Here is a 26012-nt window from a genome sequence, read left to right on the forward strand (position 1 = left end):
CTGTTGGTAAGTCTTAGGAAGACGAAGGTCAAGGTCAAATATGGGCCTCCTGGTGGATGACCTTGGTACTGCAGCAGAACTTCCGGTTTTTGTATCTTTGGTCCTGAACATGCTATGGTCTTGATGTTTTGGTGACAGATTGCTTTTCCTGTCAGGAATAAGTGGTGTGAGTTTGGTCCCCCTAGCAGCTTGTTCTGGAACTGCAGGGCACTTTCTGGCGAAATGTTTAAAAGCCAATAAGTCCAGATAGGAACAACATATTTTCATAATTTTTGGTGTGTAGGTAGCTGAGAGAGATATGTACATGATTAAATGCAAATTATGCAAATGAGGACTTTATTTGCATAATTAATGAGGAAATTTTATAATTACAGTGTTTTACATTTTACTACTTTCATACATGTAATGTATGCAACCTATGGCAGGCAGAACATCAACAGATACTAATTATGCAAATGATGACCTAATTTGCATAATTTATGCAAAAATTATATGATTTTTTTAATGGTGAATAATGGGAATGCCATACTTGGGACATCTGTAAGTTAATCAAAAGTTAACATACATCACAATGCATATATCATGTTAATGCGGAGGTAATTTGCATAATTAAAGAGGAAATTTACATTTACATGTCAAGCTCATATTTCATGGAGGTATGAAGTCTCGGAATTCTTGTTGTTTGTGAATCTACCTTGTACGTACATTGTAGCTGTTACTAGTATCTTAATGAAATAACAAGATGTCAGTGTGAATACCAGTTAGCAACAGTGTACTGTATTAAAAGCTGATTTGATTGTTTCTGTCCATCCAGGGCGCCCGCGGTGATCAGGGAAAAAGAGGAAAACAAGGAGAGCCTGGTCTAGCTGTAGGTGTCATACTATTTCATATTATGAAACGATATTGTATACTACTATGTACTACAAAATGATGATGATTGCATTGCAAGTGTTTCAGTATTTCTTTCTTACTTTACATTTTAAGGCTTTCATTGTTTTTGGTACATGTATTTGACATATGATAGCTTGTGTTAGATGCTTAACCTTCCCCCTGCTGCCTAACCTCATAACTAACACAAAGTTGGTGCCAAACAGCTACTACAGCAAGGAGAAGGTTAACTTCTTTTCTTTAAGATGGATTTAAGGATCTTTAACCTGTCACAGTGTCCCAGAGATCAACAATTTAGACTGAGCAATTTTTTCTGGACAGGGTGATGTCATCATCCGAGGCCCAAGAGGAGCTCCTGGGGACCCTGGCTCTCCAGGACCAGCTGTAAGTTAGCATGGTCTCTCTCCTGTAAGAACATTTACATGTAGTTTCTATCAGCAAATCAAATACAGCCTTTTGTGTACTTATATGTTTAGCCAAAATGTTGAGAAAATGGCTGCATGGCAACACTTCAACATATAACACATAGTTAGCGTATATGATACCATCAAATTGACATTCACTGCATACATGTATGTCAGAGACTTAAAACAATTTCCTCTACTCATACATTTCATCTATCATTGTGTTGTGTTCTCCATAGGGTCCACCCGGTATCCCTGGACCAAAAGGGAAAGCAGGAGACAGGGGCTTTCCTGTAAGTGGAATAAGTTTTTGTGATTTTTGCTGTCAATTGCAATCTGACAATAGTATTTCAATTCAGATATTTTGATTTACATGTATATTCTAGACCCATTCATTGGATACAATGTTTTATTCCATGTGTTTGTGTACCTTAAATTCTAGGGACCAGTTGGATTCATGGGTGACACGGGACCTATTGGAGGCCCTGGAACACCTGTGAGTACAGACAGAATTTTTGTCAATTTCTTGCTTTATTCATTATTGTGAATTCCTAGCTGATTCTGTCTATCCACTGGCTTTCATCAGAGGAAAGACATGCATAAGGCAAAGAAAATGAGATAACATTTCTTGGACCATTGACCTAACTTCCTCTCATACAGTGTGACTACCTTAAAGCCCCTGCTGTCACACATTCCAAATCTTTCCCCGACCATCAACCAACCACATCTACCTGTATGAATGGAACCTTTTTTATGTACATTGTATCTTCCTATAGGGTATGCCAGGCCTTAATGGACTACCAGGTGAAGAAGGAGATCAAGGGGAACAGGTAAAGTAAATAAGTGCCAAAGTCATTAACATGTATAATGTAATACCATATTTAATATGGTTTTAAAGTGAAAAAAAAACTTATCGTTTGCTTTGAATTAAGGCCATGACTGCATCAGTGATATAATGTCAGTACTTGTTTACCGTAGGGCCTTATGGGTGCACCAGGAGTCAGAGGAATCCGAGGGACTACAGGCAATGTGGTAAGTACCTAGACTTCATCCTGGTCTGGTCTTGTGCAGGTTTCAGCATGTGTTTTGGGGTTTTTAATGCAGCCTGTGTGTAGACATGAAAGTCAAATCTTGCTTGAGATCTATGGGTGCTTCAATCTCTACCATGCTGCTAACATTCTGGACTCTGACAGATGACTAGTTGCAGGATTTTGTTGTAATGAATATTGAATATCTTTTGATTCAAATGCTTTGATGTTGTGTCCAGGGAAATCCAGGTGTTATCGGGATGCCAGGGGCACCAGGCAAACAGGGACCAAAGGTAGGACTCTCTCTTTTCAGTAGATAGATATACTAAAAAAAATCATTCTTCATACTTCATGATAAGAAAATCATGTGGTCATAGGCACTAAGCCACTTACAGGATTTGCTACAACAATGCAGACAGACGTGTCTCAACATGATCTTACGTCTTAGGTATTTTGCCACAAGGATACATGTATATTTTTAGTATTGAAGACCACCTTTCCCTTGAGCTTTTCCCTCTTGTATTTGTTATGATAGGGGGAAAATGGGGATGCTGGTGCACCTGGGATACCAGGCCCTACAGGCTTTCCTGTGAGTACTTCTTACTTCTGTTGGCTCTAGTTATAGTCTAGTAAAGGCTTAAATAGATGTAGGCTTAAATGTTAATGTCTGTTGAAAAATGTGCAAATCAGTAAGCTTTATTTAAGGTTTGCTGTCTTATACATTGGTTTTCCATTACATTGTTATGCATAGCTTAATGCTGTTATTCTATTGCTTACTACCTAAATTCAATCACTTGTGGCCTTGAACAGATATGTAACTACTCAGTGATTTTGTATCTTAGGGCTTTGATGGCTTTCCTGGAACATGGGGACCAAAGGGAGATCCTGGCAAACCTGTGAGTTCACATATAGCCTCATACATGTATCATCAATGCTCAAGCATAGTCACCAGAAGCTCACTCAATGAAAAGTAGTTGTGAGATATTCCCTGTCCTTGGTGCTGAAAATGAAATCTAACAACTTCCATGTAGAGGCCTACATTCTCCCTATTATATGGTACATTCTGAATATATTATGTGACCTGTATATGACTCTACATTACTTGATAATGAAGAAGAGTTCCATTTCAGGGCCCGGCTGGTGTCCCTGGTGCAGCAGGCCAGCCAGGCAGGAGGGGGGAGGTGGGGTCAGCCGGGGCACCTGGGGTCAAAGGGAGCAGGGGACCAAGGGGAGCAGAGGTCAGTCTCAAGTAGATGTAGACATCACTAGTTTAAGATAGCAGATCAAAGATCTTATATCTCAATAAGATATATAGGAGTTGTGAATTCCTTGATTTATTCATTATTGTGCATTTCTTGCTGATTTTCACCATGTATTTTGCCACTGGCATCTATATAAGGCAACAGACATGCATATACATGCAGTAGGAAATACAAGACAGGAAATGACTTTTTCTGGGACCTTTCGCCTAACTTCTTTCTTGAAAAAAAATTATTTTCTGTTTCCTCAGGGAGATGAGGGAAACCGGGGCTGGAATGGCTTCCCTGGCCCACTGGGTATCAAGGTGAGATAACCATCTTATCATCCTGGAGACATCCCATTGTTCAAATAGCAAAAAATCAAGAAATTGACTGCGTGACTGACCTGTGTGATCTTATCCACAGCTTTTCCTGACAACAAGTTTACAAGAACACAATACCACATGTTGATTTTTTCTGACTGGCATGTTTTCAGGGAACTCAAGGTGAATATGGCTTTGATGGGAGACTTGGACCCAAAGGCCCTCCCGGGAATGAAGGGTCAAAGGGCGTGAAAGGTCCTTCAGGGCCAGATGGCCGACCAGGTCCAGAGGTGAGATATCTGTCCAAGTTTATCTGAAATACTATCTAAATCACATAGCCGGTACATTACCGCATGTCATCTTACATTTTTTCTAATATAATAATTATGTTCTTTACGCTCGTTCTGTTCGGTAACTGACATCTTTTATGTCCTTTCTTTTACAGGGTGAAAAGGGTGTGAAGGTACAACTTTTGTATTCCTCATAGATTGCAGTTATAGTGTAGTAGAGTGGATTTAAACCTCAAGCTAACTAACATCTAGCATTCAACAGTCGTCCCTCAGTAAGACATCTAGACAGCATAATTCCCATTTAGAACTTGTATTCCTCGTAGATTGATTTTGTCAAACATTTTACCTTTCTCTTGTAGCCAATGTGTTTCATCAAAATGATAGCATTTGCTAGACCAAATTATAGACCATTTCATAGACCAAATCCAACGTTGTCTTATTTTGATATAGTGTAATAGGTTTAAAAACACATATTTTACATCATTATGATGCAATTTGTTGTGATTTTACAGGGGGACCGTGGCACACCTGGTACACAGGGCCTGCAGGTAGGCTTCATTTTATTATCTATTCTAATGAATATCATGGAAGCAAAGATATTTTGATCATTGTCATTTAGAAACTCAGATTTTACAATTAGTGTTTTAGTAGCTATTGTCCTAAATAATGTTTAAGGGAAACTCAAAAACGTTCTTTTTCTTCTTTTCACTATCAGGGTGAACCAGGGCCTCCCGTAAGTACAACCTCTTTGCACCAACTTGTCAGTTTTACGTGCTGAATATGTTTTTTAATATCATTGTAAAGGCAATAGTACTATTATTATAAGAGCTAGAATCTAATGTTATTTCTTTGTCTCCTCTTCAGGGAAGACCAGGCCCTCCAGTAAGTATAAAAATGTTTTAAGCTACAAAATACAATGATCATATTTTGTGTATTTTTCTGTGTACATTGTAGGCTAATACTTACTGTCTGATTCATGTATTTTTTTAGATAATTGTAGTTACATTAACTGTAGTTGGCTTACGGTGTTGTCTGTTGTTGTGTTTTCTCCACCAGGGCCCAACTGGGAATTTTCCCTCACTATCTGTAAGTAGACCGTAGACCACTTTTACGTCTTCTACATGTATAGCTGCATGTAAAGTATGGGTCTTATGATATGTAAAGTAGAACATTCTACATGTACATTATTACCACTGCATGCTTGTTATAAATAACATCTTTTATTCATGTCTTACTACATTTTAAGTGCCTTACATCTCTCTCTCTCTTGGCTTACTATATGGTTGTTCAGACCTTCATCTAAAATGGTGGTGTTTCCTACACGCATTTATTTAATGCATTTTAGAAAAGGTACATCTGCATAAAATTTTGATGTACATGTAGATTTAGATTCTAAGTCAGCAAATCTAACCACAAGTCCATCCTGCCACCTTTCCTTTTCCTGCAGACCTCAGAGGAGTTTGATGCTGCCATTAAACTTCTCCTACAGAACACACAGCGAGAGTTTGACATAGAGGTAAGGGGGAGGGGGGCACATGGAGCTGCATGTTACCTTCCAGTGGTATAACCAAGTACCGGAATGCTCTATACAAGTGACAAATTAGACCAGCATTTTGCTTGCACTTCTGTATAAGGTTGCTTTGTGTGCCAGCTTGCTTTGTTCACCTTCAAGTTGCATGACACTAAAGGCCACATTGTAACCAAGAACTTATGACCTAAAAGTGCACAAATCTTATTCTATGCTTCTTGTCACTGTGCGGGCTTGCAAAATTAATCATTGTTTGCTGTAATTCTGTTGCTTGGTGTGTATAGTTTGTTGCTTATCAAGCTTGCCTTCTTGTAACCTGTACTTACTATGCTGCTTTAGCTACATGTACATGTAAGGGCATGCAAGTGCCAGTAAAGTGCTGTCACATCATTGCTTACTACACACTGTATTTATTAACATTGCACTGTGGCTGCTAGCTTCTTGCTGGCTTCATAATGATTTTTTACATAGACTTCAAGCAATCATGCATTAGTTCATTGTATGACTGTTGATTCATTCATTGTTTTGTGGACCATGTTTTGTTGGGTTGATGACATGTAACAATGATCATGGACAGGTACATGAATTTCAGTATAACTAACTCTAGGTTTTTGAATTTCATAAACTTCTAATCTAATGCTTCTAATGTCTTATGTTAATCATGAAATATATTCTGATCATCATAAATAATGGCTGCAATATAGTTTATATATACTATTAGCAATCAGTAACATTATGCAGATTATTGTGCCAATAGTACCATCCTTGCTAACCATCTATTTAGTTCACAGATCCAGGCTTGCTGGTTTTGTTCAGTAGAAATCCATTGATCATGAGTTGTGAGTGTTGCTTGTTTCACCATCCATTGACATTCATTCCATGTACAGTACTGCCACCTAACATGTTTCCATGTTACTGCAGGTAACATCACAATCATCTCCCCCATTATGTCCGCTCTAGTGACAGGCATGAACTGCACATGCATGGCCCTGCATGACTGGCCAGGCCTGGCATGTGCCTGGGCATGTTTGGCTGAATTATGGCATGTTTACAGGAAGAGCAGTCCGGCTCGGGCTCAGGCTTTGGATCGGGCGAAGGCTCCTTCCTGCTTAGGAAGGCCAACCACATTGCAAAGTTGACCAATCTTACTCATGCAGCATTGTCCCATGTTCCGCAGGTGCCTCAAAGGGACCAACAGCAAATGGTACAGCAACATCTTCATGCCTTTTCCATTTGATTGTGTTACCCTTTACTAGACTGGCTAACAGGGAAGAAACTGTCCATCCTGTTGAATGGTACATGTTTAGTAACCAAAAACTCACAGCTAAAAGGACTACCTATACTACTGTAGTCATAAGTAACCCTATGTAATTCAGAAAATTCAAAGATGGACGTTTCTTCCTTATAATTATCTAGCCATGGTCTCCCTTACATTTATCCCTGCAAATGTTCTTACTGAATGTGCTTGCCTTCTTTCAATACATTCTGTTGTCAGCACATATTGCCATTTCTACAGCAATGTGTCTTTATTTCTTCTTTTCTTCTCTCTATTGATGAAGCCACATATTTGTGGTCTTTGTCAGCTTCTTTCAACTTTCAGTAACTTTTTTACATGTATACAGTAGCTTTGTGTCTGATGTATATACCATTCCCAAACCATAGTTCAGAAAAAATGTGAAAACATTGCTAATGCCACACGGTGTGTATCTGTAACAAATTCTCTGGTTCCCTGGTAAAATTAGGGTATCTTAAAGTTGAATTTAGAGTATTCTACTGCCAATGAATTTTACAATAGCTAACTGTAGAACAACATAAATCAAAGTTAAAACACCCACTAAAGCAACACGACGGTCGTAACTGATTGACAATGACTGTACAGATGACACCTTTTGGAGTTCAGTGAAGTTTTTAACAGTGATATAACAAGTTGAATGTTTTATTTTGCAGCATATGGATGTTTTTGAAACCCTCCAGTACCTCACTTCTTACATAGAAAGTATTAAAAATCCTCTGGGCACAAAAGAGAACCCTGCCAGAACATGCAGGGACCTGGTGGACTGCAAGTACAAGAGAGATGATGGTGAGTGGAGCAGTCTGGAGGATTTATCTGATCTGAATCTTCTGTGGTATATGTTGTAGGGTGGAGTAAAGGCCTAGAGTAGAAGGCTCACTTTAGAGGATCCATTTGATACAGAGACAGTCCTATGTTCCAACACCCCTACATGTACCTTCTGACATACAGTTAGGGTTGTGGGAACACATAGTGGTGTCAGAACATAGGGGTGTAAGCATTTGATACAGTATCTTCTGTGGTATATGTTGCAGGGTGTAGCACTCTTCTTTTGTAAAACTGCTGCAAAGTCCTAGTGGGTAGAGGGCTCACTTTGAAGGATTCATTTGATACAGCAACAGCCCTACAAAACTGTACGTTATGACACCCTTATGTTCCGACATACTGTTAGGGTTGTGGGAACATAGGGGTGTCAGAACATAAGCATTTGATACTGTATTTCTGTGGTATACGTTTTATGGAGTACTTTTCTTTTAAACCTACTACAATGACCAAAAAAGTTTTAAAATGTGCACTGTGGTTTCTTATTTGCATTGAGGTCTACATCGTGGATTTATGACACCACAAATATGCTTGTCCAATGTATTATTACCAGTACTGCCATGCATCAACATTGTTTCAGTGGCAAATTTAAAACACTGAAAACTTCCTTTTCTCTCCTACCACATAATAAATAAACCACTGCAAAAGAAGTTGACAGTATCATTAATGCAGATTACTTAAATCTAGACATTTCTGCTTGTTGATGTTATACCATTTTTCCACCCTACAGGAAAATATTGGATCGACCCAAATCTGGGCTGTTCCACAGATGCCATAGAGGTGTATTGCAACTTTACTTCAGGTGGACAAACCTGTGTTAAACCTGCCACCCCAGGGAGAGTAAGTCACATCTTTGATGTCTTCATTATCTATTGTTCATCTGATATTTTTTGACAATACTTGCTCGAGTATAGAGAAGTGGCATGCCCCGGTGTGCGATCGTCCAAAGTCCGGGTTGGGGATCCGTATCATATCATCCAGACAGAGGCCTAGTAAACACCTGTCTTGTAGAAGCATAAAGGTTTGCCCTTAATTTGGCCCTGGGCGAGTTGGGCAGCCTTGGCTGTATCTTGAGCCGAACGAATAAATGAATAAACTATGAATGGCTTTCCCTGTCCTTGGTGCTGAAAATGACATCTAACAACTTTAAGAATTGTGTGATACAGTATATGGTACTCTTTCGACGTAAATGTGTATTATGTGTTTTATATTTGATGCTATATTACTCTGGGATTTGGAGGACAGTACTTAAAATGTTTGATATAAACGACTTATGTTTTAGATGTTGAGTGAGAATTATGCACACTAAAAGATTGTATAGTGCAAAATATGTCATAAAGTTTTGTCCCTTTTTTCCACAGTTTAACTTCACCATAGGAAAAGTTCAGATGAACTTCCTGCACTTACTGAGTGCGGAGGCAGCGCAGGTGGTCACAGTCCACTGTAAAAACAGCCCTGTCTGGAGAACGCCCCACAGAAGTATTCCTGGGGTCAAGTTTAAAACATGGAGTGGTCCTGTCTACCACTACGGTGGGCCATTCCAACCTGAGGTGTTAGAGGATAATTGTATGGTAAGATCTCGTGATTTGTCTCTAAGCTAGATAAGATGAATTCAAGAAAGTAATTCATGTACATGTAATAAAAAAGAAAAAGGGTAAAGTCTTAATTAGCCTCCTTAACAGACTGTATGAGGTAGGCATTTCTGTGGGGTGTCCATATACAACAAACCGAGTACTCTTAGAATTGAGTGAGTCAGTGGGGTACTGCTATGCGCATTTAAAAATTCAATAATTTATGAATTTCAAACAAATTACTCATGTATGGTTATTTTTTGCAGAAAGAAGATGGTAAATGGCACAAAACCAGATTACTGTTCACAACAACAGACGTCCACCACCTCCCCATCTCAGATGTCGTGATTCCAGAGGACAAAAGACTAGGTCTCCACTACAGAATAGAAATCAGTCCTGTCTGTTTCATATAGATATACATATAGATATAGATATTATATTATGTCTGATGTCTCATGGCCTATATCTTCAAACATTTCCAGGATCAAACTATACGGTTTAAGGAGAGTTTAGAACTATACTGCTGCAGTAAGTCCTATACAGAGTACAGAATGGTTATATAGATAGTAAAGGACCCTTAATGCCCCCTTAATGAATGACATTATCTATCCTCTTCTCTTCAAACTGTAACTTTAATTAGAGACAAGAAACCAAAACTGCTGTATTGATGGTAACTGTAAAATGTCCCATGGAGAAAAATTGATAACATTATTGTTTTAGAGTGATGTTTAGGGGGGAAACTTTTTATCTGTGGCTTGATCTGAAGAAGAGTTAAAATTGATCTGAAGAAGAGTTAAACTTATCTGCTGGCAGAGACGACTTACAAAATGAAGAAGTATCAAAACCAAGGAGGTTGGAATGGAGTAGACATACCTCATTACCCACTCAGTGTTCTGTTCTCGACGACTCGACTGGGTGCCGATTTCTCTTTCCCCGTCACAAATGGTGCTGTACGAATTCATAGTGTTTGTAATGACGGGGAAGGAAAGTGATAGCACGTAGTACCTCTGTCTGAATTTGGTATGCAAAGATAGATAGAGTCTTGGACAGAGAGTCATAGTGATCGGCTGTATAGAAATAGAGCAAGAAAAAGTATGATATGCCGGTCTGTTCGATTCTTGACTCATTTAACCTTCGCTCTGCTGAAGTAGCCTTTAGGCCACCAAATTTGTATTGGTTCCAGGGTTAGGCAACAGGGAGAAGGTTAAGAAGATTATTATGCAAGATTATGTGAAACATCATATTGGTGCTGTACAAGTACGATCCCGCTCCAGTATGGTCTGGCCTTTTACTATCTTTGTAAATCATGCACTTCAAATCTCATGGAATACCTGCCTGTCGTGTAAATATCATGTCGTTGTTTTTAATGGGCTACAATATTGCAAAGTACATGACAATGTTTTTTTATTGGTTCTGTGTACCATGATTTTTTATCAGCAGGAATTTATTTTTATTTTACTACGTCAATACTGTCATTGTATAACAAATGCAAGAGATTATGGAGTTAGTTTTTTTTCGCTCTTGCGTGTGGAAGCTGTTGTACTGCAGGGAATGCCATTTACCGGCTATGGTGCTGCGTAATAAACATGTTTAAAGAATACTTGAAAAGAAAATTTTACCATTTATATATCGTAATATGTACGTTTAAGATGCCTATGAAAATTGTAATTACGCCTATACAGGTTATGTTTATTGTGTCCAGTGTATTGAATATTGATATAAAATTTGTCAGTAGATGAAGAGATGATCACTGCTTTTAATGTCGACAGATTTTTTCTTGTAAAATTTGAAATTTAGTACAGTACAGTTTCGCGGTGCATGTTCCCATGCTCTGCTTGGTGGATTGAGTATGTAGAAATGCATCAGAGGTGAGGTAGACTTTATACATCTACACCATAAACGCAGAGCTGCTCTTATGTTATATGGAAGTGGCTTGCTGTAGGTGATCAGCTTCTCTACAACCGTTATGCCTGCCTGTATATTTGCTACAGCCATGGAGTGTTGTACATGTTGTAGCATCTCCAGATCTCCATATTCTAGTCCAGGCTTCTATGTGTTGTAAATAAGGTTGGGAAGCCTGTTTTTTTTCTCTGGTGCTCTGTACAAGTAGGCATATCACTTTTATAATTCCAGATTATGAAAATACTGGCTGTTAGAAATAAATACAAGAGTTACGGAGAAGTTTGTTTGATCATTGTCTCTGACATTTTGTGGGGTGTGGGGAAGAGTAAGGAGGTCTACGAGTGGGGTGTGGGGAAGAGTCAAGGGGTCTACGAGTGGGGAAGAGTAGGGAGGTCTACGAGTGGGGTGTGGGGAAGAGTAGGGAGGTCTACGAGTGGGGTGTGAGGAGGAGTAGGGAGGTCTACGAGTGGGGTGTGGTGTCATTTGAATTTAGAAAACCATAAATTAAATCAGATTATGGTAATTACGACCTTATTTCCATAGTCTGTGAGACAAATATAAAACATTTATAAAAAGTCACATATTTCATTGAGGAATGAGATCTCCGAATTCTTGTTTGAAATGTGAAGTCCTATCATGTCAACTTTTGCTTTGCCTTTATTCTTTGGTGCTGTTTTTGGCAAAAGCTCTGCTGACTACGATATTTTCGCATCATTTTACTCCACCCCCATCATTGCTCAGAAAGATTAAATGTATAACATCCTACACACACACACACACGTCTGATACGAACGCACACAAAAAATGTAATAGAACATGGTGCGATAAATACTATAGGTCCTGAATCATGATTTTCTATCAAGAGGTATATATGTTGGTTACATTGTTGCAGAGGCCGGTGTAACGAACTAAACGTATACAGTTGCAAGTCTTCGGCCCAGAGGCCACCAAACGGCTTCCCCTGGCGCTCAAGCTTATATTGCACCATTAAGTAGTCCACACATCTTACAACATTTAGAACGAAAAATGGGATCTGTTGTTAAACAAACAGATGCATTGCATGTATGTAACGCCTTCATGTTGCACACAATAGTTTTGAAATTTGGACGTGGCAGGACCTGAGAGTGTGATATCTTACAGAACACTTACCCAACCAGTTCTGTTGGTAAAATGAGAGAAACGTGTCGTTCATGGCCTAATACCCCATCGTTTTTTCTGAAATGTATTAAATATCCCCCTTATTGCTTTTAAACAGCAGTACGTATGAAAACCAAGTGAAATTCGCCTCAAAAAGTCAAACCCCTTTACGAGCCTTTCGCGCTTTCCCCCTTCCCTATAAGACCGAAATTTATTTGGCAATTTGACGGTCGTTTTAGCCACTTTTCTAGAGGCGGCCGGGAGCGGTACTGCAGGTTAGGCTCTAATAGGGTATGCACTCCCGACTTGTAAAATATCAAAATAAACAGGAAATTAGGGTTACAGTCAGTAACAGTTTCGCAAATAGTCCAAGGCATCTTTATATACATTTAGAATAACCTTTAAGACACAAGATTACATAAAAAGGATGCTTTGAAAGCGCAGCGCGATGAGTACAAATAACACCATGTCTGCCCATCGAAGCGCCACCTACATTCCGATATACATCACATATTGTACGTTATGAGTAGGGTAATGATATATATGAGCATCATTTGCTTTACTTAAACATCTTCGTCCTTTTACTCAACCGTTTATCTGCTCATATTTGGCAAAGGACCGCCAGAGAAGCCCCAGAAACATTATGATACTAGTATTTCTCCCAACATCTGTTTAGAGACCATATCCAATTTCTCATGACAACTTTGGACACTTACCTAACCGTTAACCTAATAAGGACATATACAGCCAAACCTTTTGTTAGGTCAGATAGTAGTAAAACATTTGTGTAAGACAGAAATGATGAAAGTGCCTCGAGAAAATAAAAGGTATGTACAGGACTTACTACAGAAAATGTTGCAGTACGACAGTACATAATAGTAGTCATTCATATAAATTATCTTCTGTGATCAGCATATACAATAACGATAAAATACAAATAAAACTGGATTAAATTGGTGGAAAATCAATTTCCGACAACTACTACTATTCAGTTCTCAAAATCTTCTAAAAACACACTATGAGTCAACACTGCTAGTTAAGACAGTCACTCTCAGTGTTGTTCGGGCAGTACGTTGTTTTCGAACTCGCCAACAAAGTTCCCGGCAGGGTAGTAGTACCCAACCACGACCGCCGTGCCTCTCCCGTCTGTCGCCTTCCCGATCCCGAACTCGCGGGACGATCGCCACACCACCTGCGTGAAGTGACCTGAAATAACACATTGTAACAGTTGTAGGTCGTTATTCCAAACTTTTCTTTCACTGGCCAATGTCTGGTTGATTTAGGTGCTGATAGATAGAGGATTGTAAGGAGGAATAAACGAATTATATGATGTACTTCTGGTTACACATTTGGCATTGACAATGGAAAACATGAAACTCTATTCACAAACACCAGTAACAAATTGCTTGAGATATTAGGATATATGAAACGCATGTTCAAACGTAGAATAAAGACTAGGAATGGAATAAAAACGCAAGGATTCGGTCATAAAGTCTGGATAGAAAAACGCAATTTAAATGTGAAAACAAATGAATACAGGGCACAGGGTGGTACGCGGTGTAGTACGACCATAGACGCTGAATACACACCTGTACCGGGTTGGTTTCCGTCTTTCCTAAAGTTGTACGTTTTCACTTCTTCATACCACTTATCAACCACTGCTCTCCCTGCATGATTAGAGGATGCAATACACATTAACGAATTAACAACTACAGCACATTCAGTTAAATGAGATATATGTACCAGATAAAGGCAACACCAAGGGGGAAAACATTATCAAGTTAAACGTATTTAACGTCAGAGGCTTTAATGTCAAAGAAGTGTCAAGAACATAGAAAGACTTGTAGACAGATGTACCTGAAAGTTCTCCGCTTCCGGAACTGACCATCTTGCCGATGTTTTGTCCATACTGATCCTTTGGACTATACTGTAACAACAGGACAATACTGTAACAACAAGACTATACTGTAACAGCCGTTTATTAGATCTCCATACACAAACAACTGCTCATGAAAGTATCTATGCGAAGGCAGAAAACGGTCTATCATTCTCCATGCACAACGAGAAGTACAGCCTGGTCACCATACAGTGTAGCAAGCATGGGCAGCATGACTCTCGGTCGGCAAAGAGCCATGTGCCGCCCACACCACTTAGCCTGCCCCGGGGAATTTGAGCGGACCCACTGGGTGATCACTGGCTTGCTGTAATCAGGAAGATGACGGGACTGTGCCGATACACATACTATAGCTTCGGGAAGCACTATATCTGTCCTTGGTGCTAATTCGACAACCCATGTCATTAACCGCTATACACGTTGTTTTCTACCCTGTACTACTTGTAGGTGTTCTCCCCTACCTCGAGAGTGTTGGACCTGAGAAGTTTGTCGGCCCACATCCTGGCCTGCAGGCAGAGCGTGGGGCTCATGACCAGGGGCGGGGCGCCGTGCCGCGCGCGGTACTCATTGTGAGCTTCCAGACAGTCTTCGGGGAAGTCTCCTGTGAAACAAATGTGTGATGCACGAACGCACAGTTTACAAACAAATCAAACGGTGACATTTAAGTTGTTTTTACTTGTCACAAAAAGCAGCTATGCTTAGAATTCATTCGAACGTACTATGCACATTTCAAAACCTTCTCTATGCACCCTTGTTGCCATGCACTATGAGATATGCCCTGCTACAGTTTCTGAAAAGCAGTTACACCAGCCCCATGCATACTCACTTTTAACACCTTCACCGCACGAACTAACTTTTGCTCCAGGTGCACCGAACTGTTTCCCGCCACCGAGCGAATCCCGCACAGGCCTAGGTTTGTCCTCCCGACCACCACCATTGCCGATAGACTGGGACTTAACCCCGGTACTCCCTGATGACGGACGCTTCTTGTCGTCTGTTTTACCTTTGTGTGACGCCAGGGGGCGCTTGGATGGATCGTAAAGCTTCAGGTCAGATGTTTTCTTGGTCGTTGTGCTGTACGGTAAATACAATGGCCACATATTTCGAATACAATGCATTACATTAGGGCCAAAAACGAAACAAAGAGAAGCATGTAAGTACGACCTAGCCTCTGTGGATGGACTATTTCTTGCCTTTTTGGCTTATTGTATGAATATTATGAATAATATTGAATACATGTATTACCCGACAGGCATGGTGACGTTTTCGTCGAACTTGCCCAGAAAGTTCCCGGCAGGCAGGTAGTTGGCCACCACGATGGTTGTCCCTTTGCCGTCCTTAGCCACGCCCACACCCAGCTTCCGACTCGCCTTCCACACCACCTGCGTGAAGTGACCTGAAGGGGAGGAGACAAAACTGAGTCAACATCATAATATTTCAATCTTTAAAAGTAAATTGACCCTCTATCCTGTCTCTTAACCAAGCAGTCCTGAGTTCGAATCCCGACCGTTCTTTACCTGCTGACATGCACGCTACTGAAGAGGGGCACAATTTTAGGACGGAATGTGGTCTACTGTTTTTATGCTTGTCGAAAAGAAATAGAGGCCCCGGGATTCCCCTGATACAATATAAAAATGTTTTAACTGTCACGGCCATTATTATCAGAAGAAACTATGGTATTGATAATACGAGGAGCGTGTATATGTTTGTTACTATATTATGTTATTCTGTAGAGATACACAGAATGTGAACCTTACCTGTTCCCGGTTGATGTCCTCCTCGGTTGAAGTTATACTTCTGAATTTCCTCGTACCACATGTCAACGATGTCCCTTGCTGTAGAAAAAAGTAACACACGGTTTTGTAACAACACATTCCTAAACATACTTAAGCCAGTGTGTTACCGTGTCCCCAAACGAAACCTAATTAAATCGGTCTCTTGTTGGGGGAAGTTACCAGCCAATCACATCGACGCCTAAGGGCAAGAGGCAACGTGATTGGCTGGCAACTTTTCCTCCAACACCACACATGTTAGTTTTACCTTGCAACCATAGGAAAAAAATTAACATTCAGTTAAAGATTGTACAAATTTACAGAGAATTTCCTTCTCATGAGAAGGTACCATGCAACTCCATCTTCCCAATTCTTTGTGAGGTCACAGAGGTTTCAAGAAAGAAAATGTTCCCCCATGAGTACTGAGCACCATTCCTCAGAAACAAACCACCTAATTTATAACCTTAAGTCGTTTTTACCGATTTTGATACAAGGTTCGTCTTCAAGCTCCAAGGCTGAGCGTGGAAGAAAATGAAAAGGAACAGTTATTTTATTTGTACCGTAATGTACGTGTAGAATACATGTCTAGTGAAGTTTGTAGCGAACCCTTGGTCCATTTGGAAGTTACTAAATGTTACTATTTTGCCGCATTTTAAAGTCATTGCAATTCCAAATTAGCATATCATTGTACATTGTAACCCAGTTACATTTACAACTGCTAATCATATGATTTCAAAGGTTGTCGATTTGTAAATTCCACAAGCAAGGCAGAAAACTGTAAGACAAATGCTTCCTTTCCTGAGGCGTCGCCAAAAAATATTTTTTATAGTATACCTGACGCCATTTCTTCTTTCGAGCTCCACTTCATGCCGATGTTCTCTCCGTAGTCGTCGTTTCCGCTGTGCTCGAACTTGCCGCTCCTGGCCAGCTTGTCGGCCCACCTCTGCGCATGCTTGGACAACTTTTTCTTGGGCTTCAAACGCTTGACTCCGTGCAGGCCTCGGTACTCGTTGTGCACCCTCACACACTCCTCCACAAAATCCTCCCGGATATCTGAGGACGGTTACGAAATGATTTAGCACTCCTTCCTTTTCGTATTTCTATCTCCAAATATCATAAATGTTCAATCATATTGACAGGTGATATGCTTATGCTAAATATGGCGTTACAAGAAAAGCAGTCAAACTACAAGGCGGTATGTGATTGGATAAGCGCTGATATATGGTCACGTGAATGTTGGCCAATCAGAATCATAACATTTCATAGTCGTTGACCAATCGCAAGTAGGGTGTAGGAAATAGTATTGTAGATTAAATCAGCGTATTTTGGGGATTAAATCGGCGATTTCCGAGCACATCTCGTTTAATGCGGATAGGTACTTGTGATTATCTATACAGAAATCTCAATAAATACTCACTTTCTTCATCTGATGACGATTCTGACGAAGAAGAAGAGGAAGAGGAGGAGGAGGAGGAGGAAGAAGACGATGATGATGACGACCGTGATCCTTTGCGTTTCGGCTTGTGCGGTTTGTCCTTACGACCAGGTCTGTCCGGATCTTTTTGGGAGGGTCGGGAGGGTTTGGTGTCTTTCACTGGTGACCTGGTGACATCGATGAAAGTTTCGTCATAAAAAAAGAGTCATGGAAACTTTTCCACTGTTGTCCACGTCAGACAAACGATTATCAACGTTTTACAGTGAAAGAATTTCTTGTTAAGACATGACGCACAAATGTCGTTGTCAGGCTTTTCAGAAATCGGGTGTTAACCTTATGTGAGTGAATAGCATATACGGTATGCAAAATATCTATAAATCTTTAATAAACATGCAATAGTACTACATCCTTGAATAATTTCATCAGGTTGGTGAATGATTGAGAAGCACATTTTATTCTCAACCACTTGTTTAACAAGAGCCGACGTTTCGATAACCGTCTGTCATCGTCATAATTGCCCTGATGAAGATGACAAATGGTCATCGTCAGCTCCTGAAGTGGCTATGAATTAAGAAATTTGCTGTTCAATGTAATTCTATGATATCCCAGCTCACCCCGGAGGCAGCACGTTGTTGTCGAAGTCCCCCAGCATGTTTCCCGCCGGGAAGTAGTTGGCCACCACGATGGTTTTCCCCTTCCCGTCCTCTGCCCGACCCATCCCCAGCTCACGGCTCCCCTTCCACACCACCTGGGTGAAGTGACCTGGAACACAAACAGTTCTCCCATGTAGACAACATTTACGTAAATGCAAAGAAAGTTCGTGGCTGATCTGCAGTACCGAATGTTATCGCTAAGCGACAGAAACCTGTTATTCTCACGAATCATGTAGAACAACTTTGAAACGATAATGGCGAAATTTGGTAAGAAAGGTGACTTTGAAATGGAATTTTACTTATCTATCACAGGAGGATCTGTCCAAATTTGATGACAAGGTTAACTTCAGGGTTAACTTACCGGTCCCAGGCTGGTGCCCTCCCTTCTTGAAGTTGTATTTTTCGGACTCGTTATACCACATGTCTACCACGGACTGAGCTGTGGACACAACGCAAAGAAAACTAAAATCAGTACGAGTGATCGGTTAACTGCTTGCAGCTTTTTTTGCGACGCCTCCGGGGTAGAGATATATTATGATCGCTTTGAAATACATAATGTAGTTCAACTCAATAGGCCTAGGACTCCAAGCACGGTACGTAAGAAGACGTACACAAGACTGTAAGGTTTGAACCACTCACACCGGGAAGATCCCCTTCTCTTTTCGTTAAGTGTGGTGGGTTCTTTAACGTGCGTGGGGTGTGGCTCTCCCAAACACGGGACCTCCATTTAACGTCCTATACGAGGGACGTCCCTAACCGAAGCTAGGTACTCATTTACACCGGAGTGAATTGAGGAAAGTCTCTACCCTGACATATGTAAAATCGTCACAAAACAGTTCATAATGTCTGCATACGTACCAGACACGGGTGCGTTGTTGGAGCTCCATTTCATCCCGACGTTTTCCCCGTACTCCCGGGTGGAGCTGTGACCCAGCGTGTTGGACCTCACCAGGTGATCAGCCCACCTCTGCGCATGCTCGCACAGCTTGGCGCTGATGTTGAGTGGAGGTGCGCCGTGGTTGGCCCGGTAGGAGTTGTGCGCCCGGAGTGCGTCATCCTGGAAGTCGTCAGAACCAGCTGACAAGATGTAAAGAGTGGATGTCACGTTCAATCTCGCGAGATTTAAACGACACAGTCATGGCTATTTTCACGTACGCACGTTGGCAGGACGTACTGCGCCTGCACGAAATCCTTTTTTTTTTCGTTGGATGTTTGGTCAACGTTGCATCAGAATTTTGCCTGTTGTAGATGAAGTCTTTTCCGACACAACATTTGGAAACTACAGACGGAGTGTTAACCTTATATACGCTTATATGAGACCTTCTACCGAAGTGCTATGCACAATACATTACGGGGTTCGAGCAGGCGCAGTACGTTCTGCCGATGTGCCCTATTTTCAATGATACACAGACTGTGACTACAATAGTTCTCTCAGCTCGTCGGTTAAACAAGTCAAGTTTGATAAACAGCACAATAAATCTAGCAGTCTTAGGATCCTACGGGCAAGGATGAAGATCAGGGTGTGCTACGAGTGGGGGCAAGGATGAAGATCAGGGAGGGCTACGAGTGGGGGCAAGGATGAAGATCAGGGTAGGCTACGAGTGGGGGCAAGGATCGATCAGCAAGGGCTACGAGTGGGGGCAAGGATGAAGATCAGGGAGGGCTACGAGTGGGAGCAAGGATGAAGATCAGGGAGGGCTACGAGTGGGGGCAAGGATGAAGATCAGCGATGGCTACGAGTGGGGGCAAGGATGAAGATCAGGGAGGGCTACGAGTGGGGGCAAGGATGAAGATCAGGGAGGGCTACGAGTGGGGGCAAGGATCAGTGAGGGCTACGAGTGGGGGCAAGGATCAGGGAGGGCTAAGAGTGGGGGCAAGGATCAGGGAGGGCTACGAGTGGAGGGCAAGGATCAGGGAGGGCTACGAGAGGGGGCAAGGATGGAGGATCATGGAGGGCTACAATTGGGGGAAGGATACATGGAGGGCTACGAGTGGGGGAAAGGTATTAAGATCAGGGAGGGCTACGAGTGGGGGCAAGGATCAGGGAGGGCTACGAGTGGGGACAAGGATCAGGGAGGGCTACGAGTTGGGGCAAGGATCAGGGAGGGCTACGAGTGGGGGCAAGGATCAGGGAGGGCTACGAGTGGGGGCAAGGATCAGTGAGGGCTACGAGTGGGGGCAAGGATCAGTGAGCGCTACGAGTGGGGGCAAGGATCAGTGAGGGCTACGAGTGGGGGCAAGGATGAAGATCAGGGAGGGCTACGAGATCTTCTTGTGATGGATGTATTAAAAGTATTGTAAATGGCAGTTCATCATTTAACGTTACCACAGCCTTACCATGGCAAGTATGTGGGGCCTTGTTCCCTGGCCCGTTCAAACTCGGTGAGTGTCTGCCTGGCCTGTTGTGTCGGTCACTGTCATTGGTCGTCTTGCCGTCTCCTTTCCCTCTGTCATCCAATGGCGATCTGTAAATGATAGGCAGATGAGGTATAACCAATGCATACTGCTACCCAAGCTTCAAAGCGCCGCCTATCGCTCTTTAACCAAACTGTTCGTCTACTCACCCTGGAGGCAGCACGTTATCGTCGAAGTCCCCCAGCATGTTCCCAGGCGGGGAGTAGTTCCCCACCACGATGGTTTTCCCTCTCCCGTCGGTCGCCACTCCAACTCCGAACTCCTGACTCCCCCTCCACACCACCTGGGTGAAGTGGCCTGGGCCAAAAGAGGACAAGTGAAAAAGTGCTACTAAGCGTAAAGTGCCAATAACTTAATGTAAACCTATGATACGGAGTTCAAGACAAAGGTATCAGTACTTCACCCCAAACACCGTTGGTAGAACTGAAGTTTTTCTTTATGCAGTTCGTGACAGTGATTGGTTTGGTATATGACTTTTAAAACTAAAATACATCGCACCTGTCCCCGGCTGATGCCCGCCCTTCCTAAAAGTCGTACTTCTCAATTTCACTGTACCACATCTCCGCTATGGAGGCACCTGAAGACATAAAAGAAAGATTTAAATAGTTGTTTTCAACCAAAAAGATTTATTGTAAAATTGTAAAGCAGCTGATAAGAAAAAAAAGATTATTATCAAACAGAAAATGCCTCCATCCATGAGGCGTCGCCAATAACAAGAAGTTGTACCTGAGACAGGTTTGTTATCTGAGCTCCACTTCATCCCGATGTTTTCCCCGTAGTCATGGTTACCGCTGTGCTGCAGGGTGTTGGACTTCACCAGGCGTTCGGCCCATTGCTGCGCATGCGTGCATAATTTGGCACTCATCTTGAGGGGCGGGGCTCCGTGTTTCTGTCGGTAGTCGTTCTGTGCGGCGAGACAGTCTTCCGCAAAATCACCTCGACTTTGTTCCGGGGAGGGGCTCCTCCTGGACGGACGTGACGTAGGCGTCGGCCGGAAGTTTCCTCCTGACGGCTTGTCGTCCCAGCGGTTGCTAGGCGACGGGTCACGTGGCTTTGATTGGCCTCCTTTTACAGGAGAACTTAAGAAAAAAATGGGGAATAAATCAACGGTGGTCCATTTGTCTACGTGGTCCATTTGTCTACGTGCAAGCAAAATTCAATTCTCCAAAGGTTTGAAATTCTGGGTATTGGCCTTCCTATTCTTTAGCTAAATACGCTATGATATGCACGTGGACATTCTATACATATCTGCATTTCTATAGCCTTCCTATATTCACCAAATCCAGCTTAAAACTCACCCCGGAGGCAGCACGTTATCGTCGAAGTCCCCCAGCATGTTCCCAGGCGGGTAGTAGTTCCCCACCACGATGGTTTTCCCTCTCCCGTCGGTCGCCACTCCAACTCCGAACTCCTGACTCCCTCTCCACACCACCTGGGTGAAGTGGCCTGGGGGAAAATGCGGCATGGTGAAAAGCGAAATTCTCCATGAAATTACGCCACACCGAAGCGTTTTAAGTTGTGGACTATGATTGTAAAACCCACGAAAGCGACTTTACCCACCTGTCCCCGGCTGGTGCCCGCCCTTCCTAAAGTCGTACTTCTCGATCTCACTGTACCACATCTCCGCGATGGAAGCGCCTGTAGAGACAATAGATTGAAGATTTCACACCTTCTTGAAGTATTTACAGTTTAGATAGTTGTTGTCTACAGGAGTGTGCATTGCTGTGCGTACAGTGACCACTGCTGTTGTACTTAACTTGTGAGATGGCAATTTCAGCACCAAGGATAGGCAAGGTCCAGATGGTTGTTGTGGACGAATCAACATCAAGGATAATTTTGTGCGCCCTGATTGGTCAAATGATCATGACGTACCCTTCATCCTTCCCAACAGAAGCACGCGCGAGTGTGCAGCAGTACATTCCTATAGCTGGCCGACTTTTATGTCCTTTGGGCCAATTTCTGTTATTTTGTCAGTGGAAAACTATAGTATCCGCATCGAAGAAGAAATACTTTTGATAAGGATAGGATGGGAAATATCCTGCATTTGGGGTAAATGTTGACTTTAAGAACTGTTTAGTCACTGTAGAAAAGGAAGTGGCGAAGAGCAGCTACCTGAGACAGGTTTGTTATCTGAGCTCCACTTCATCCCGATGTTTTCCCCGTAGTCATGGTTACCGCTGTGCTGCAGGGTGTTGGACTTCACCAGGCGGTCCGCCCACTGCTGCGCATGCGTGCATAATTTGGCACTCATCTTGAGGGGTGGGGCTCCGTGTTTCTGTCGGTAGTCGTTCTGTGCGGCGAGACAGTCTTCCGCAAAATCACCTGCATCAACTGAAAAAAAACAGGTAATTTTTAAAGCGTTGTGTTGCCTGGTTGCGATCCAGGAAGCCCAATAAGTTGCTCCTATTACCTTACTAGGATTTCATTCACATACTCTTGACGTCATAAAATGTTTTTGTTGCTCTTCAAACGCAGTTTGTAAAGAATCAAAGGTTATTCCGAACGAACCTTTGCCACACGTATGTTCCGGGGAGGGGCTCCTTCTGGACGGACGTGACGTAGGTATCGGGCGAAAGTTGCCTTTTGACGGTTGATCGTCCCAACGGTTGCTAGGCGACGGATCACGTGGTTTGGAGTGGCCTTCTTTGGGAGGGGACCTGTTAACGTAATACAAGCAAGTTATCAGATTAGTGATTTGGCTGACATGTTAGTAGTATCAAGTTTACAGTGTACTCAATGTTGCATGTACTCTTGTTTTGCCATAACATTTTTAAACTAACTTTTGCACCCTTCACTTGGCTATACTCACCCCGGAGGCAGCACGTTATCGTCGAAGTCCCCCAGCATGTTTCCAGGCGGGTAGTAGTTCCCCACCACGATGGTTTTCCCTCTCCCGTCGGTCGCCACTCCAACCCCGAACTCCTGACTCCCCCTCCACACCACCTGGGTGAAGTGGCCTGGAGGAGAGGAGATGAAAATTTGGCATCTGTTCTTCTAGATTTGCTTACTAGAATTCGTCCCATTTATTTAGTACTGAAAAGTTTTTTCGTTTAAAAAACGCGCTAACTACTTTTACATGGGATAGCTATAGCTAGAAAAGTCTATCCCATTACACCACCAAAATTTTGCTATATGGTTCTCTATATGGTAAATTAATGGAATAGCACCCCTGTTATCCTATTAATTTGCCAGAGAGATTCAGAAATTCTCTATATGATGAATTAATGTCTTGAGGGAGTACGCAGCTCCGATACTTAAAAACAGCGCAAAGGAACACATGATAACGTAATCAACAGTAAAAGGCAGTGTTAGGAAACGGAAATGTAACAACCCACCTGTCCCCGGCTGATGTCCACCCTTCCTAAAGTCGTACTTCTCAATTTCACTGTACCACATCTCCGCTATGGAGGCGCCTGAAATCAGAAATGCATTCTTGACTCAAACACGGAATTGATATACTAATTTCTTAACATTGTTTTACCATCAACTGTAAGTACAATAGGCAATACTTTCAGTAACGGCAATGCGGCAGAAACAACACTCAAGAGAGCGCGCGCAAAAGTAGTTGAAAACAAATAGCAGGTGTCATACCGAAGTTTTGCGTACACACACCTGTTACAGCTTCGTTGTTGGAGCTCCACTTCATGCCGATGTTTTCTCCGTAGTCATGGTTACCGCTGTGCTGGAACGAGCCGCATTTCACCAGATGGTCGGCCCACTTCTGCGCATGCTTGGTGAGCGCCTTGCTGAGTTTGAGCGGCTGTACCCCGTGTTCCGCCCTGTACCGGTTGTGCGCCGCCAGACAGTCTTTCTCGAACTCAGTCGGCATTTTTCACCTGTATACAACAAACCCTGAGGTTGAGCACTAGTACTAAAACTGCAGGACTGCTTTATATATCCACAGTTCTGGGTGTGGCGACAAAGCAGTAGGAATGCGGCCGCAAACACCTACGCCTACACACGTACTAACAGGTGTGACTGCTACAATTCTAGGAGGGGCAAACCGCGCGCAAATACTCTACACCTATTTACAGTAAATTGTCAGGAACATCCTGCTCTTCTGCGTATCTCTACATTTGTGTTGTTCACTTGCATGACAGGAAATCTAAAATAGCAATCACTAGTATATCGAAAACAGATGACTTTCATTTCTAAGAAAATCAACAAAGGTCTCCTTTCAAAAAGTAGCACAGGCGGTACAATAGAAGGGACAGTAAAGCCAAGAAGTAAATGTCACCGGCTTGTTTGGAATAAACCCTAACCACTATAATGTTATTCACTTATGTATGACAAGTAATCTTAAAGATAGCAATAACACAAGTACTTTAACAAGGAACCGATAATTTTCACTCCGAAGAATATTTTTGCAGAATGCACACTCCTGAGTCCAGGCCGTGCCTCACAGGTAACTAATGACGCCTTATCCAGAAAGTGGCGGGTCGGGTCGTTAATGTTAATGGTTTGAAGCAAAGGTCAGCGGAAAGGGCGCTTTTAATGACTCGTGAGTTGACACAGGGCGTTGTCCAGGTCTTTATGATGTTACGTCCTGCCACCAAGTGGTTATTACTGCAATCAAACAAACCTCTAGACTCCAAAAGAACCCTCCAAAGTGACGTTTTACGAGAAACTTCAATTAGTGTTTAATACGAAAGACATATCTCACAGAAAGACAGCCTACAAGTGTGTGTATGAGTGTGTGTATGTTGGTATATATCCGTTGACAACTAGACGACATTACTTGACTGTTTTGTGAACCAATTTGTAGCGAAGGCTACACTAATCTTCCACTTTGCTGACAGATAACCTTGGTGGAATGAGGAGTGACCTGGCTTGGCGACCTTCTATTGTTCAGATATAAAACAGCCAGCGAAGTGAACTGACATGTAAGATTGCTACACGAAAACAACAAGGGCCCGAGGACCACCCCAAATTTATGGTACCGTTCCACATGCGTAACCCGTGAAGTTTGAACCTCACATGCCTGCCTGAACTTTTGACTTTCCTCACCGCGATGATCCAGACCCATACCTTGAATTCGTTGCTCTAAGAACAATGGATTTGTTTACCGTCGTGAGCATAAGTCACGAGTACGTAGTAACACAGACTCACATCTATACAGACACACCCCCATTACATTAAGTATTGTGGTCACGTTCAGCCGACATTGATGTATATGTTGATTAACGACAAACATGTTACGCTTCAACTCTCTTGTAGAAAACACAGGAGTGAAGTTCCGTTTGAAAAGCTCACTGCCTTGTAATTGCCAGCCGACTGAGTACACAAAACACTGCCTTTATTTCTAGCTAACCTTTGTTGAAGTTCCGCTTTCAACCACCTAAAATACACACTAACTTCTGCAAATTGACTAGCTTGCTCAAAGACACCCCACCCCCGAAAGCACTGTCACAAATATAAATT

The 26012-nt window shown here is 42.3% G+C and overlaps 1 protein-coding gene and 1 pseudogene across 1 annotated transcript; one reads left to right on the forward strand and one right to left on the reverse strand.

Annotated features, from left to right (window-relative positions):
• LOC109482557 overlaps window positions 1-11557 on the forward strand; it is a 65122-nt pseudogene extending 53565 nt beyond the window's left edge.
• Window positions 11558-12642: 1085 nt separating this feature from the next.
• On the reverse strand, window positions 12643-24423 carry LOC109482635. The gene is given in 23 exon segments (XM_019785440.1): window positions 12643-13628; window positions 14280-14349; window positions 14778-14917; window positions 15143-15390; window positions 15562-15712; window positions 16074-16151; window positions 16923-17141; window positions 17506-17690; window positions 18138-18285; window positions 18538-18615; window positions 19035-19253; window positions 20514-20641; window positions 20741-20888; window positions 21090-21120; window positions 21122-21168; window positions 21318-21670; window positions 21890-22037; window positions 22152-22229; window positions 22704-22922; window positions 23100-23248; window positions 23401-23548; window positions 23927-24004; window positions 24204-24423. Coding segments are annotated over 23 exon segments (3435 nt in total). The 5' UTR covers window positions 24421-24423; the 3' UTR covers window positions 12643-13473.
• Window positions 24424-26012: the final 1589 nt, after the last annotated feature.

The sequence above is a fragment of the Branchiostoma belcheri genome, unplaced genomic scaffold (genome assembly GCF_001625305.1).
Source record: "Branchiostoma belcheri isolate BF01 breed outbred unplaced genomic scaffold, Haploidv18h27 scaffold6, whole genome shotgun sequence".
In the NCBI taxonomy this organism is placed as follows: domain Eukaryota; kingdom Metazoa; phylum Chordata; class Leptocardii; order Amphioxiformes; family Branchiostomatidae; genus Branchiostoma; species Branchiostoma belcheri.